The sequence below is a fragment of the Rhinolophus ferrumequinum genome, chromosome 5 (assembly GCF_004115265.2).
Source record: "Rhinolophus ferrumequinum isolate MPI-CBG mRhiFer1 chromosome 5, mRhiFer1_v1.p, whole genome shotgun sequence".
NCBI classification, from domain to species: Eukaryota; Metazoa; Chordata; class Mammalia; order Chiroptera; family Rhinolophidae; genus Rhinolophus; species Rhinolophus ferrumequinum.
In genome coordinates, this window is record NC_046288.1 from 84,454,734 (window position 1) to 84,469,172 (window position 14,439).

The 14,439-nt window shown below is 42.6% G+C and overlaps 1 protein-coding gene across 3 annotated transcripts in view; it reads left to right on the forward strand.

Annotated features, from left to right (window-relative positions):
- The window catches only part of KIAA0232 (KIAA0232 ortholog), a 79,154-nt gene that overhangs the window by 42,073 nt on the left and 22,642 nt on the right, over nucleotides 1-14,439 (forward strand). For all 3 annotated transcript variants that reach the window (XM_033105416.1, XM_033105419.1, XM_033105418.1), the window contains exon 3: nucleotides 7,766-7,903. In XM_033105416.1, the coding sequence (XP_032961307.1) occupies nucleotides 7,766-7,903 (138 nt within the window). The remainder of the gene's footprint in view (nucleotides 1-7,765; nucleotides 7,904-14,439) is intronic.

A 14,439-nucleotide genomic window follows, 5' to 3' on the forward strand; every position in this document is an offset into this window, starting at 1 on the left:
CATTCACTCAGCAGACGTTCGTGAAATTCTACACACAAGGAACGAAAATAAACTCAGAGCAGGAGCTAGTGCTAATGATGGGCACACAGATTCGCGTCCACAGCCCCCCTGAGATACCGTAATAAATGTGGGGGTTTGTGAAATCTGCTCGTGGAATAGAGAAAATGTTTGGAATGTAAATTTTGCATTTAGTGCCCATTTCTGCTTTTTCACTCACCATTTTTTGTGACTGCCCATGACATGCCGACACTGTGGCCGGCACCTGGGACACAGGGATGCCTGGAGGTGGGCCCCCCCCCCCCAAGATACAGCTGCCAGGTAGGAATCTGTAAAATGCTCTGGCTGTGCAGAGCGTGGCACCTGGTGCACGGGGATGGTGACAGTAGGAATGACAGAGGAGGTAACAGTGAATAGTCTTGAAGGAAGCAAAGAAGAGTGCACATCAGGTCACAGAAACAGGAAGGGGCCGGAATCCGTGAGGCCAGAGGAGTGTGGTAAGGGAGTGGGAGGGGATCAGCCAGGAAAGGCAAGCAGGAAGCTGGTTTTGAGGAACCTGATCTGTTGTGCTAGGGGATTTATATTTTAGTCCCAGAGACAAAAGGACCGATGGCTATATTTAGCCCGCAATGCAAAATGGTAGGCATGGTGGTGGGTAAGCTGGTTGGGCAGCTGTAGGCAGGGAGAGCAGGGAGGAAACTCACTGCTGGCAGAAGATCTAGTAGGAAAAGAAGTGGATGTACGTAGTTAACCTGAAATTATACTTGCTTAATTGGAGCCACTCATTTTTAGAGGCAAATGGCAGTTCTTTGGAGCAATGAGAAATGGATTTATTACTGAGGGCTTTCCTCAAATTCTAGCTCTATCTTTCATTCCCAAGCAGCCAAAAATTTGGCCTAACTTGGCCGAAGTTGGGGTAAAGTTCTCGTTAAGTAAAAGTTCTGAAGTAGGGCTCGCGTCAGAGCTTCAGTGACATAAGGGCTTCTCCCTGTGTCTCTGCCTGCCTCCCTCTGTCAGCTAGTTTTGCAGCCAGCTCCCTGGGGAGAGAGGGTGAATGACAGTGAGCGCAGCATGTTTTTCTCACCCACTCTCTGGAAGACGTGTTGCCTACATTCCCAGCAAAACCTTTTTTTTTCCCCCTTCTCATTTCTGACTGGTCACGTGCCTCTCTCTGAGCCAGTCTTTGTGGCTGGTTTGTATTCAGCCAGTTAGGGCTCGAAGATGGGGGTGGCATTAGTCTCATTCAAACACATCGTGGTTTTGGGTTTTTAGGGCGCTGTTAACGGGAAGGTGTGGGAGGCAGGGGAGGAGGCTAAGCAGTGAACAGCAGACGTCACTGGACCAGCTGCGTTTCAGAAGGCTGTGTTCTTGTGCTTCCTCCGGTTCCCAGTTTTCTCTTCGACAGAAGACAGACAGCAAGGGAACGTCCGTCAGGACCGTAGCCTTATGTTACCTCGTCAGAGAAAGTGCCTGATAGATTTTCAGGCGGAGTTCTTTATCTTCTTTTGGGGCTTGATAATTGTGTTCTGTCGTTAAGATTATGCTTTGAAGAGTCGTGCTTGACGTTACTTAGTTTAGTGCGTAAATACTTGGCACATGTCTCATAGTTTATGTCACGTCTAAGTGGACTTTTCATTAGCATCGCGCAGGAGACTGGAAACAGTAAGACAGAAATGCTTTAAACCTGTGGTTCTACTGTGTTCTTTTACGATCTGATTGTTAGTTCAGTGCTGTTGGATAAATGTCATAATACATTCACATAGTACATGAAGGCAGAAAAATATGGAATAAGGGAGCTCTCAAATATAACAAATGGAAAGAGTAGGATGCAGAAAAGTGTATGTGTTATTTTTTGTGTAGCTTTTGCTACAGACTTGATGTTTCTTAATGAATTCAACCTAAAATTATAAGGTAAAATGACACTCATGTGCAAAATTTATAATGTAGTCGAGTCATTCTAACAGCTAACATTATTTGAATCACAAGTAATGTCAAGCTGCATTATACATGTTTATTCTGTCAGAAGTTACAAGAAGAAGCAAAATCTCCATTCCCACACGCGTTTGCAGCGGGCATGTTGTTCAAAGCCTACACACGTGTTGTTCAAGGCCCACACGCGTGTTGTTCAAGGCCCACTGCGCTTCCAGTAGCACGTTTTATACCTTCACACAGTGCAAAGGAAACGTCTCTGTCTCGGAATGTGTTTAACTGTTCCGTGGAGACGCTCCCACCTAACATTCACTGGGGAGTGATCAGTCTGCAATGTGATGACATGCTGAAGGCCGATACCAAACAGAAGTGTATAAATGCCGTCCAAGCATTAATGTGTTCAGTTAAACTCATGCCTGTGGATTAATATCAGCATTTGGCAGCATCTATTTGTGTGAAAAGACATTTTCAAAGATGAAATACTTAAAATCTTACTATAACTCAGCAATGACAGGCAGTTAGGTAAGAAAAAGAAATAAAAGACATCCTGATTGGAAAAGAAGAACTGAAAATATCTCTGTTGACATATGACATGGTCTTATATATAGAAAATCCTAGGGAATGAAGTTAAGAAAATTCCATTTACAATGGTATCAAAAAGAATTAAAATACTTAGGAATAAATTTAACAAAACAGGTACAAGATTTGTACACTAAAAATGTAAAATGCCATTGAAAGAAATCAAAGAAGACCTGAGAAATGGGAAAATATCCCGTGTTCATGATCAGAAGACTTAATATTATTAAGATAGCAACACGCTCCCAACTGGTGATCTGCAGATTCAGCACAATCTCGATCACAATCGCAGCTGCCGTTGTTGCAGAAATTGGCACTCTGATCCTCAAATTCATATGGAAACACAAGGGACCCAGAACAGCCAAAAAAAATCTTTAAAAAGAACAAAGTTGGAGGACTCACACTTCCTAATTTCAAAACTCACCACAAAGCTCCAGTAATCAAGATAGTTTGGAACTGCCATAAATATGGCTGGATGTATGATATTGAACTGAGAGTCCAGAAATAAACCTTTATATTTATGGTTAGTTGGTTTCTAACAAGACCATTCACTGGGGAAAGAATAGTCTTTTCAACAAAAGGTGCTGGGACAATAGAGTAGCCACATGCAAAAGAATGAAGTTGGACTCCTACCTCATACAACATATACATCCTAACTCATAGTGGCTTATAGACCTAAATGGAAGAGCAGAAACTATACAACCTAGGAGAAAACATAGAAGTAAATCTTCATGACTTGGATTAGGCAGTGGTCCCTCAGCTATGACCCCAGAGCACAATCACCCAAAGACGACATCAATAAATTAGACTTTATCACAGTGAAAAACTTTTGTGCCTCAAAGGACATCATCCAGAAAGTGAAAAGAATTGGAGAAAATATTTATAAACCATAGAGCTGACAAGCGTATGTGTTCAGAACAGATAATTTAAACATGGGAAAATGATTTGAATAAACATTTGTCCAACGGGCCAGTAAGACATGAAAAGATGGTCAGCGTCCTTAGTCATTAGGGAAATCAAATCCGTGACATACCACTTCACACTCACTAAGATGGCTAAAATAGAAACAGACAATAACAAGTGTTGGTGAGGATGTAGAGAAATTGGAACCCTCATCCATTGCTGATAGGATCGTAAATGGTGTAGCTACTTTGAAAAATGGCCTGGTAGTTCTGCAAAAGGTTGAACATAGTTATCATGTGACCCAGCAATTCTCCTAGATATATAACAAGAGAATTGAAGATATTTGTCAATACAAAAACTTGTATATGAATGTTTGTATAAATTCATAATAGCCCAAAGGAGGACATGACCCATGTGACGATCAGTGGATGAATGGATAAACAAAACGTGGTACATCTGTACAATGGAATATAATTCAGTCATAAAAGAAAATGTACTGACACATGCCACAGCATGGATGTGTCTTCAGAACACCGTAGTAAATGAAAGAAGCCAGACACAAAAGGATGTATATTGTCTAATTCCATTTACATGAAATGTCCAGAATAGACAAATCCATAGAAACAGCAGATTAGTAGTTACCAGTGACTCTAATGGGAGAGAGAGGAATGGGAAGTGACTTCTGGGGGGGGTTACAGGGTTTCCTTTTGGGGTGATGAAAATGTTTTAAAGTTAGTGGTGATTGTTGTATAACCCTGTGAATTAGTCTAAGAACCACTGAATTGTACACTATAAGTCAATTTTATAGTATGTGAATTATATGCCAGTAAAGCTATTATCAAAAATGAGCATTAACAGGTGAACATTTGTAATTGATTTGAATGATAGAGAACACTTTGAGCCCCGATTAAGCAAATGTTCTCTTACCCCAAAAAAGAATTCCATTCTTCTCATTCATATAGGTAATATTCAACTTGTATTACAAAAGGTTGTGTTGAATTATATTTTGAATTTATCAATAAATGTGAGAAAATATTTTCTCTCTCTTTTTTTTTTTTTTGGTGAACGTACCTACGTTATGCTCTTGATTTAGTCTCTTGGCCTATAGAGCTTAAAATATTTCCTGTCAGTCCTTGTAGAAAAAGTTTGCTGTCCCTTGCTTCACTCAGCACATTCTTCTGACTGGTACCCCCCTCCCTCCAGCCCAAACTTCTGCTCACTCTTTAAGACTCTGCCTTAGTGCCCCTTTTTTCTGTAGGAAGCCTTTTTCTTACCAACCAGCTAAGAAAAACAGGTGCCCCTTTGGTGTTTCCTAAGTGATTTCTGCAAACCTGTATAAGAGCAATAACCGTGCCGTAGTTGTTTGCTTATAGGTTTTTATTCCACGCTAGACTGTGTGCCTCTGGCAGGCCCTACTGGGTTGTGGTCATTCTTGTAATCCCCAAGGCCACCAAGAAGACACTGAAATGGTTTCTGGGTGAGAAGTTGGCTCCTTAACCGTGTAGAAGCAGAGGCGTGCCAGACAGGAAACATAAAGCTGATGCACGTACCTGTCCCAGGTGACCATCTCCAGAAACCCGTCTCATTTCTCTCTTCTTGACTTACAAGTTTTCCACCAACACCCCCCCGCCCCCCAAAAAAGAAGCTTTTGACTATTAAAGGAGTATGTATGACCTAATTACAAGAAAAATCATAGTATCCTGCACTTACCAAGACACAAGCTTCTTGGTGACCTCACAGTACATTTCTTTCAGACCTTTTAATGCACAGTTAATGGTGTGTGTGTGTGTGTGTGTTTAAACTAAAAATGAGATCATATTGTTGTGTAAACTACTTTGCTTATATACATTGTGAATAGCTTTTCATGTCAATAAATATACTTCAAATCTCTTTCATGGTTATATAATATCTTATCACCTGGATGCATCATAATTTATTGAACCATTTACTAATTTATGGGACATTTACATTGTTTCTACATGTGTGCCATTATTGACAGTTGCAGGATCAGCACCACTGAAGCTAAATTTGTGCACTCCTCAGTGATTATTTCCTTAGGATAAATTCCCAGAAGCAGAATTACTGGATTGAAAGTACACAGACATGCTTCAGATACTTGATACGTGTTGTCAACCTGCCCTCCAGAAGCACTGCACGTCCATGTGGATCTTGAAAGTCTCTCTGTCTACATAGAAAACTTTATTAGCACCTTTGAATATGTGTACCTCTGCTGAGCTGTAATGAAGCTTCAGTAAAGAAACATGTTTCTAAAGCCCAGTGAAGAGAAAGAGGCAGTCTCAGCTGCTCAAACAGCAAGGAGTCCTGTTTTCAGTAATCACACATAACTTTTCTGCCTTGTCTTACGTACTGTGAACAGTAGAGAAAAGGATAACATTTTTCTCTGCACTCAGAAGCTATGGATCTACATGGCTAAGGTTCTATCCCAGTATCTCTGGAAGATATCATTGATAAGAAATGTCAGGTTTCAGGTGTAGTCCAGCCAGACACGTTAGATAAATGGAAACATACTGATAGTTCTTGGCCATTGAGCACATTTTCCCTTGGAAAATGGAATTGACACCATTCAGCCAGAAAATATGTTTTTTCAGGTTCATGAGATCTGTAACCATGCCCAAGAAACTAAGTAGAAAGTATGCTAATTAATTAGGATGATTGTGGGTGGGGGAGGGACCCTTCTTCCACTCTTACTTGGTGGCATAAAAATAATTGTTATGTATTGGATCAAAGTAAAAATTGGATTAGATAGTTGATGGTATATGATTTGGTCTCAACAATCTTTTGAATGAATTATTATTATGCTTATTATGCTATACATTATTATTTATTTCGTGTCATTCATTCATTCATATCTATATCTTTAGGGCCCACTGTAGGCCAAGTACTCTTCTAACTAATTTTCTTAATTTTGCCGTTGTCTGTCTAATCTTTTTTCCCCTTGTTATTTGTCCGTTGGTTTTAATCATAATTTATCAAGCAAAGGCTTTTAAAAAGACAAAGTAGCAAAGCGATTAAAAATACTAATTTTTTCTTTTTTAGGATTTTTTTCTTTTTTTAACAGGACTTTATTGGGGAACAATGTGTACTTCCAGGGCTTTTTTTTCCAAGTCAAGTTGTTTTGTCCTTTCAATTTTAGTTGTGGAGGGTGCGATTCAGCTTCAAGTTGTTGTCCTTTCAGTCTTAGTTGTGGAGAGCGCAGCTCAGCTCCAGGTCCAGTTGCTGTTACTAGTTGCAGGGGGCACAGCCCACCATCCCTTGCGGGAGTCGAACCGGCAACCTTGTGGTTGAGAGGACGTGCTCCAACAAACAGCCATCCGGGAGCTCAGTGGCAGCTCAGCTCAAGGTGCCGTGTTCAATCTTAGTTGCAGGGGGCGCTGCCCACCATCCGTGCAGGACTCGAGGAGTTGAACTGGCAACCTTGTGGTTGAGAGTCCACTGGCCCATGTGGGAATCGAACCGGCAGCCTTCGGAGTTAGGAGCACGGAGCTCCAACCGCCTGAGTCACTGGGACAGCCCCTAAAAGTACTAATTTTTAAAAGTCCCTGTCTAGGGAAATAGCTAAGTAAACCTAACATCTTGGAATATTATGTAGCCAAAGAATCTGTAGTAACATGGGGATAATGTTTACAACATAGTAAATTAAATCAAATGCAAAAATGTACAAGCAATGTGAATTCAATTATGTGTTTTTTTAAAGCGTACAAAAAATACCGAGTGGAGCAGAGCAAACTGTTCTGGTTTTCACTGGGTGGTAGGACCACAGATGATTGGCTGGCTTCCTGCTTTTCAAAATTTCTTTAGATTTTTCTAACGGGCGTATATAATCAAAGGAAAAAGTAAACTTCAAATACTAACAAAATACTTTATCTGTGTTTTGGACTATAAGATATAGGGATGGGGATTGAAGCATTTAACTGTTCAGCGTTAAAACCTGACAGTAACATGACGCTCCCCATTGCAGAGCGCGGAGTACAGAAGAGAGGACGTTTGATTGTGCGTATAGTTTAGGACTTCCACTGAAACCAAAGTAACACTGGAATGTACATACGAGTGTCTGACTCGTTTATTAGCATTTACTGTAAATACAAGTGGATCAGGTTTGTTGTGATCATACATAATAAATCATAAGTAATCGATAATCTCCATAACAGGTGTCGAATAAATGGGTCATCCTGAAATGCTCTGTGTTCTGTGGTCTCTTATTAGTGTGTACATTTTTTGAATGAATATATTTAGTAGGGGAATGTAGGTGTAAATATGTGGAAAATAATAGTGTTTGAAACTTGTTATTTAGTCTTAGTCGTTGAAACTTATCTGACTTTTTTTTTCTTTTTCTTTTTAGGAGAATGACATCTTCCTGGGCTGGGAAAAAGGAGCTTATAAGAAATGGGGGAAGAGTAAGAAAAAGTGCTCAGATCTAACTCTGGAAGAAATGAAAAAACAGGCTGCTGTCCAGTGTCTTCGATCTGCTTCTGATGAAGTAAGTTTACATTTTATATTTAATATATAAGAGGAGAACAAAAAGGGGGGTGTTTTTAAAAAGTTTACAAATATAGTAACATCTTGACCAAAAAAGACAGAAAAATTACTCATTGTCATACCAGTATAACACAAACATTAATCACTTTTTCCTTTACGGTGTTTTTATATACTATATAGTGAGTTTTACATAATATATTCTTTAATATGTGTTCTTGTAGTTAGGGTATACACAACATTTTATATCATTTTTCCCCCATTTAACATATATTTCATCCTGTTACTTTATTATCTTTATTCTTTTTAGTGCTAAGTTATATTTCATCAAATAATATTCCAACGCGATATAATACACTCATCGTTACTGGATATTTAGCCTATTGTTGATTTTTTGCTGTGCTGTCGAGGATGTTTTCATGTGTGGCTTTTTCCATGGTCTATATTATTTCTTTTGGATACATTCCTAGAAGTGGGATAGAAGTTCTAACATTTTAAGAACGCTGTATTTGTTTCTGATTTATAATTTTTTGTTTGTATTTTAGGAAAATCCTGAAATAAAATAGTTTTAGAATAGAATCACCCGCTTAATGCTATGAATTCTTCTTTTCATTTTTTTTTTTTAAATTAAAGTTTATCGGGGTGACAACTGTTAGTAAAGTTACATAGATTTCAGGTGTACAGTTCTGTAATACATTATCTATATATCACATTGTGTGTTCACCACCCAGAGTCAGTTCTCTTTCCATCACCATATATATTAGACCCCTATTTACCCTCTTCTAGAGCCCCCACTCCCCTCTTACCCTCTGGTAACCCCTAAACTATTGTCTGTGTCTATGAGTTTTTGTTCCTTCATTTGTTTGTCTTGTTCTTTTGTTGTTTTCAGTTTTACATACCGCATATCCGTGAAATTGTATGGTTCTGTACTTTTTCTGTCTGACTTATTTCGGTTAGCATTATAATCTCAAGATCCATCCATGTTGTTGCAGAATTCTTATTATCTTACTACAAGATGCAATATCCGAGACCATAACTACTTAGAAAATCCTTTTGCTGTTACCGTGCTACCTACTTGAGATAGTGTGGTTTAAGTACCTTTATAATGCAGAGTTAAATTGAGAGATCCATGCAAGGTACCTACAGAAGTTTCCAACCTCCAGAAACGTCTTTCCGGAACTAAGTTATCCAGTGGTCTGGTGTTGGGATGACCAGCTTTGTTTGCTACATTTGATAATCCAGAGGTTACTCTGTCGGCTCCCACCTATGTACCACACCTACCTTTTAAAGCTTGTTGAATGCTTCCCAGCTGTGTGTTCTCCACCTGCTCAGAGTCGCCTGTGAGAGCCCGGCGCCCCTGGCTTGTAGTCCTGGTACATGCGGCATTCGGGCCTCACCTCCTAAACCGCAGCTGTGCTTTTCTGTCTTCCTTCGGTGACAGTGCTCCTTGGGGGCTGGCACTGCTATGTCGCCAGCTCCCCAGAGTGAGTGTGATCCTGTAGAAGGTACTGAAGGGAACACTCAGTCCTCAGTTGCTAGACTCCCCCCTTTCCCTCTTCGCGCTGTTTCTCTCTCCCTGACCCCTTTGATTTTTTTAACTTCTAATTTCTGGAAGCTGCTGCCTGCTGGACTGTGGGATAGGAATTTGGAAGTTACTGCTCATGTGGCTGTTTAGTCAGGTGCTATTTTATTACATAGAGTAGGAACGTAATTAACCTAGTTGAAGAAAAAAATGTGAATATACGTAGAGGATACAGGGATCTCTCCCTAAAAGCAAGTGCTGGGAGTGCAGTGGCCTGAACTGGGAACTAAAAGATGGGCGCCCACCAAAGCCATTTTCTCTAATGACCCACAGTCACTCCTTTGCTTCTGGGTCATCCCCTCTCTGTCTGAAGTCTGGCGTTCTCTGCTTCAGCACACACAGGCTTCAGCCGCTGCCCAGCAACGTACCCAACACCAGACAAGTCCGAGAATCTGACTGGCCAGGCCTGGATTGCTCAGCTGTGGGGAGGGGACAGTTGCCCAGAGGTCACTCCCGCAGCAGGGCTTTGAGTGGTGAGCAGTCCTCAGACAAAAGAGGGTGCTTGGATGGTTACCCAGAAGGTGTTTGCTAGATTGGTACAGTAATTTGGAGCTGTTAAAGGAATTCAAAATGCAGATGGGTTTTTTAAGTGAGAGGTTAGTTCAGGTAAATTCTTTGAGCAAAATCCAAAGAAGCTGCTGAGTCATGGTTGGCAGGAAAACATGAGCAGGGAGTTTCAATGTGGGAAAGGATCTTATTTCTGCTTTGGACCCACTTTGCTGAGAAATGACTCTAGCTTTGACTCACATGGTGCCGCTGAGTGGAAACAAGGCCCGCCGAAATCAACCATGACAGCACGAGGGGTACAGACTCCTTATCGCAGTAACGCAGGGCTCAGGCCGGGGGCGTGCTGAGTGTGTGTGTAAGCCACCCGAGCGGAGCGTGTGCGGAAAAGAATGTGGTGTGAGCTGGACACAGGGCAATGCAAGGAGAGTGGTTTGCAAAGATCTCAGATTCTTCACATGATTGCTTTGGAAAAATGCTTTCCTTTGCCTGGCTGTCAAGGTGGGAGTTTTGTTTTCAAACGCAATGAAGCATATTTGTCCTATCTTATTTCCTTCTCATTTGATATATTAAAAAAAAAAAATTGGTGCATTGCTTTTTCCTAATGCTGATTTTTAAAAATCTTACCAAATTAAAATTGACCGAGGAATTGAGTGTGCCAGACCTGCGCATATACCAGGAGCGTGTGCGTGTGGGGGGAATGGATGAAGAGAAAGGAGGAAGTCCCCTGGCCCCAGCACCAGGCCACAGCTGCCTGCTGTTACTATGTGTGCACACGCGTCGGTGCACGGCCCTTCAGCCAGCTCTCCTGGCTCGTAGGGAGCCAATGGGAAGCACCTGAAAAGGACCTCTTTAATTATGGTCTGTACCAATAGGAAGCAGTCACTGGGGTCGGTTATCTGTGTGTCCCTGGCTTTTCTTTCTAGAATTTGTCTGGTGGCTTCAATGAGAAGAAAGGAGAAAGAGACCCTACACAGGAGATGACAAAGCAGAAGTTGTATTTTGTTTTATGTCTTGCCCACAGTGAATGTTTGCGTAGGGGAGTGTTCCTCGTTTCCTACATACCGAGGATGGTATGCTCGTGCTCTGCGCTTTGCTTTCCCAAGTCCAAATGCCGACTCTGCACTCACTACCAACTGATCAAAGTCAAAAGCCACTAACAAGTTTACAGTCTAATCGACTGAACTGTTCATGACATGATTAGAAGACAGTAACACGGGACACTATGATAGGTCGGTAGGTAGGTGGTGGAGGTGACGTTAAGCAGGTGTAAGTGAGATGAATTCTTTTCTCGTTATTTCCGTGTGTGCATGTGTGACTGTTACGGGTGCAGCGCTGTTTCTGTGAGCACCCGTCGTCACCATACTCTTCCCTGCCTCTCCGTTTGCTTCTCTGACTCACTGTTACAGACCATGCCTCCTTTATCCTTGCAGTAAGTTGTGCCCACCTTATAGCACAGCTCTTGACCTACTCAGCTCAGTGTTATCTGCAAGCTGTTGCCGAAACAGTATGAAAACTCAGTTGTGTCAAAGTTAATTTTATACATCAATTAAAATTTGGCAGCACCTGTGAAGATCTGGAAGCAGTTGGTGTTCGATCCGCCCGGAGACCGAGGCCTTGATGGGCACGGCCTTTGCTAATTCCCTTTGTTTACACATGTAAATAAACACAGTTCTCTGGGTGTTCATTTTCTAGAACATATTTTGCTTTTGCTTTGACTGCAGTTAGTAATGGGACCTGCACAGAGGAATGGTGCTGTAACTCAGTGACAGGTGACTCAGACCTCCCCTCGACGGGTATTTTGTCGTAAGTGATGTGTCCTGAGCTGTACGTCCTGTTTCTGTCAGCAGCCGATGTGGCACGTGCCTCCTACCAGTAATATATCCAGACCCCCCTGTCCCTGTTTTAAAAAACAGAAAACGGAATGTTGGGTCACGCCAGCCATTGGTCTTCTGAATCCTCATGTTTACTTTGTTCTGTTTTCTCTGTCCCCAGAGTTAGAGCTTTTTATATTATTTGTTTTTAATAATTATATTTCTGTTTTGTTTCTACTGAGCTGCTTAAAACTGAATCAGAGCTAGTATTTCATCTGCCATTTTGGGGATGGTTGGAAGATTAGAAAGTCAACAAGGCCCTGTTTGGGGAGTAAATCGAGATAGAAGGCAATGATAACTTACTTCAGTTGAGTTAGTTTTGAAAGTCACAACGCTGCTGTGAGCTCCATCCAGGTACCGGACTCGGTCTGCGGTTCCCATGGAGCCTTAGAGAGGGGCTGCGCCCTGGGCACAGTGGGGTCTGCCTGGAGGTCCTCATATCCTTACCCTCAGCCAAGCCACCGGCAGAATTCTTTTTGCCAGCAAAATTACACAGGACCTCTGTTTTGCACATGAAATGTTTATACGCTGTACAGGGTTGTATATACAAAACCATGTGTACAGTATTTCATGGCAGTTTACTTTGAAGGTTAGTTTTGACCATATGTATTAATTGTTCCTGTTCATGCTGATGTTTGAATTTAATTCCTTCTGGATAATACAGAACACTCGCCGAGCACGAGCACGTGAGTGGGTGCTGTGCTGTCTGGGTGCCCTGTTACATTTTATAAGGTGGTGCTGCGCTCCCTCTACAGGCCAGACCCCCCAGGAGCCCATGGGGACACAAGCTGAGAATGCTCACAGCCAGCCCCCGCCTGACGGAGGACGCTCAGGCCTTATCTCCTTGGGTACAGATGGAGCTGGGGCCTTCAGGGAAAGCTCCGGGGCGTAGAGGACTTTCTTTGCCTTTGCCTCTGAGACGCCGGGAAGTGTTGGAGTTTGGTGCATGGGGGGGAATGTGCCTTGACTGAAATGCTAATAGGGTTCCTCTGGCTGCTGCCTGCCCTGAGACGAGCCAGGATGGGGTGAGGTTGGAAGATGGAGGGGCAGAGGCAGCCCCAGAGAAAACCGGCGGGGAGCTATGGCCGTAACCCAGGAGGTAGGTGACAGAACCGGTCGGAGTCTAATATATGTCGCAAGTGGAGCTGCCAGGACGATGTGGGTGGAGAAAAAGGGAGGCGTCAAGGAAGACAGCTGAGGTTTTTGGTCCGAGTAACTGCAAGGATGAAATTTTCATGTACTGAGGAAAAGGCGATTAGGGAAAGAACACTAATTTATGGGTGAATGTGAGTAAAGGTTTGAATGAGAGATGCCCGTGAGAGAGCTAAGTGGAGCTTTGGAAAGGCAGCTGGAGATGCATATGGCCGGGGGTGCTGGGGGTGGGGGGTTTGGGGGAGGGGGTTAACTAATAGACCGTTGGCTGGCTTGGTTCTCTTGCCCAGAGCTTGCACTCTCGCACGTCTCTGGGCCCAAGCAGGATGCTACATGAGTAACAGCAGTAGGGAGCAGAGGCCAGTGGTGGACTGCAAAGCACAGCCTGGCCCAGTTCAGGGATTGCAGGTGGCACACAGCCTTGCTGCCCAATGAGTGTGTGCCAGGCCTGTGGGACCCCAGACCAAGTACGTTCCACTTGGCCATTACCTCTGAGAAGTAAGAGTTGTTAGAATGCAGATGGCAGGAGGGCACGGAGCTCGTGTGTCTGCCCTGCCTGACGCGTTGGGGGCCCCTGACCATTTGTTGAGTGACTAAGTGATGAACTGGTGAACAGTGGTCGGTGTTTGAAAGGCTGTGAACTGAGCACATCCTGAAGCCCGCCGGTCACCTGGGTGCTTCCCCACTGTTCAGATTTGTAGTGCAGTAACGTCAATTTTAGAGTGTTTTTGTGGTTTACAGAGCATTTCTACATGTTTGTTTGGTACTGGGAGGTAAGTGGGTATTATCCTTTTTATAGTTAGGGAAAGCACTTCTCGAGTTAAGTGGTAGAATTGCAGCAATTTTTTTTTCACCTACAGCATGTTCTTACTAAAATATAATGTATTGTGTTTCCTAAGATACTACAGGCGCTCAATAGTTTTGAGTGCCCTTGTGGATGTGGTATACTATTAAAATATGATTAAGATAATCTAATAGTTTATATTATAATTTGGAAAGTGGGTAAAATTTCTCATTAACAGCTCCAAATGAACCGTTTGGAGTACCTGCCAGGGGTGCCAGGGTCCGATGGCTGCTTATGATGCTCCTTTGTGCTTCTCAGTTTGCTGTTATAACCTAGTGCTCAAATGATTTAAAAAAAAAATACACGCACATAGTCAGGAAGAAAGACAGAAGCCTTGTGGGTAGAGCTTGCTTTTGTGCCCAGGGTTAAGGAGCAGGGGCATTGTTTCTTTGCCATTTATATGTGGGAGCAAATGTGTAGACCTCTAAGCTGCGTTAGCGCCCAGAACAAGTACATTCTACAGTGTGTGGTGGTGACTTCAAGAGAAAGCAAGAAGGAAAGTCTGGTCACTGGGTCGTCCGACGGCTCTCTGTAGACTAGTAAATGGTCAGCCGGGTTAGACACAGTGGAAGTAATGAGCCCGG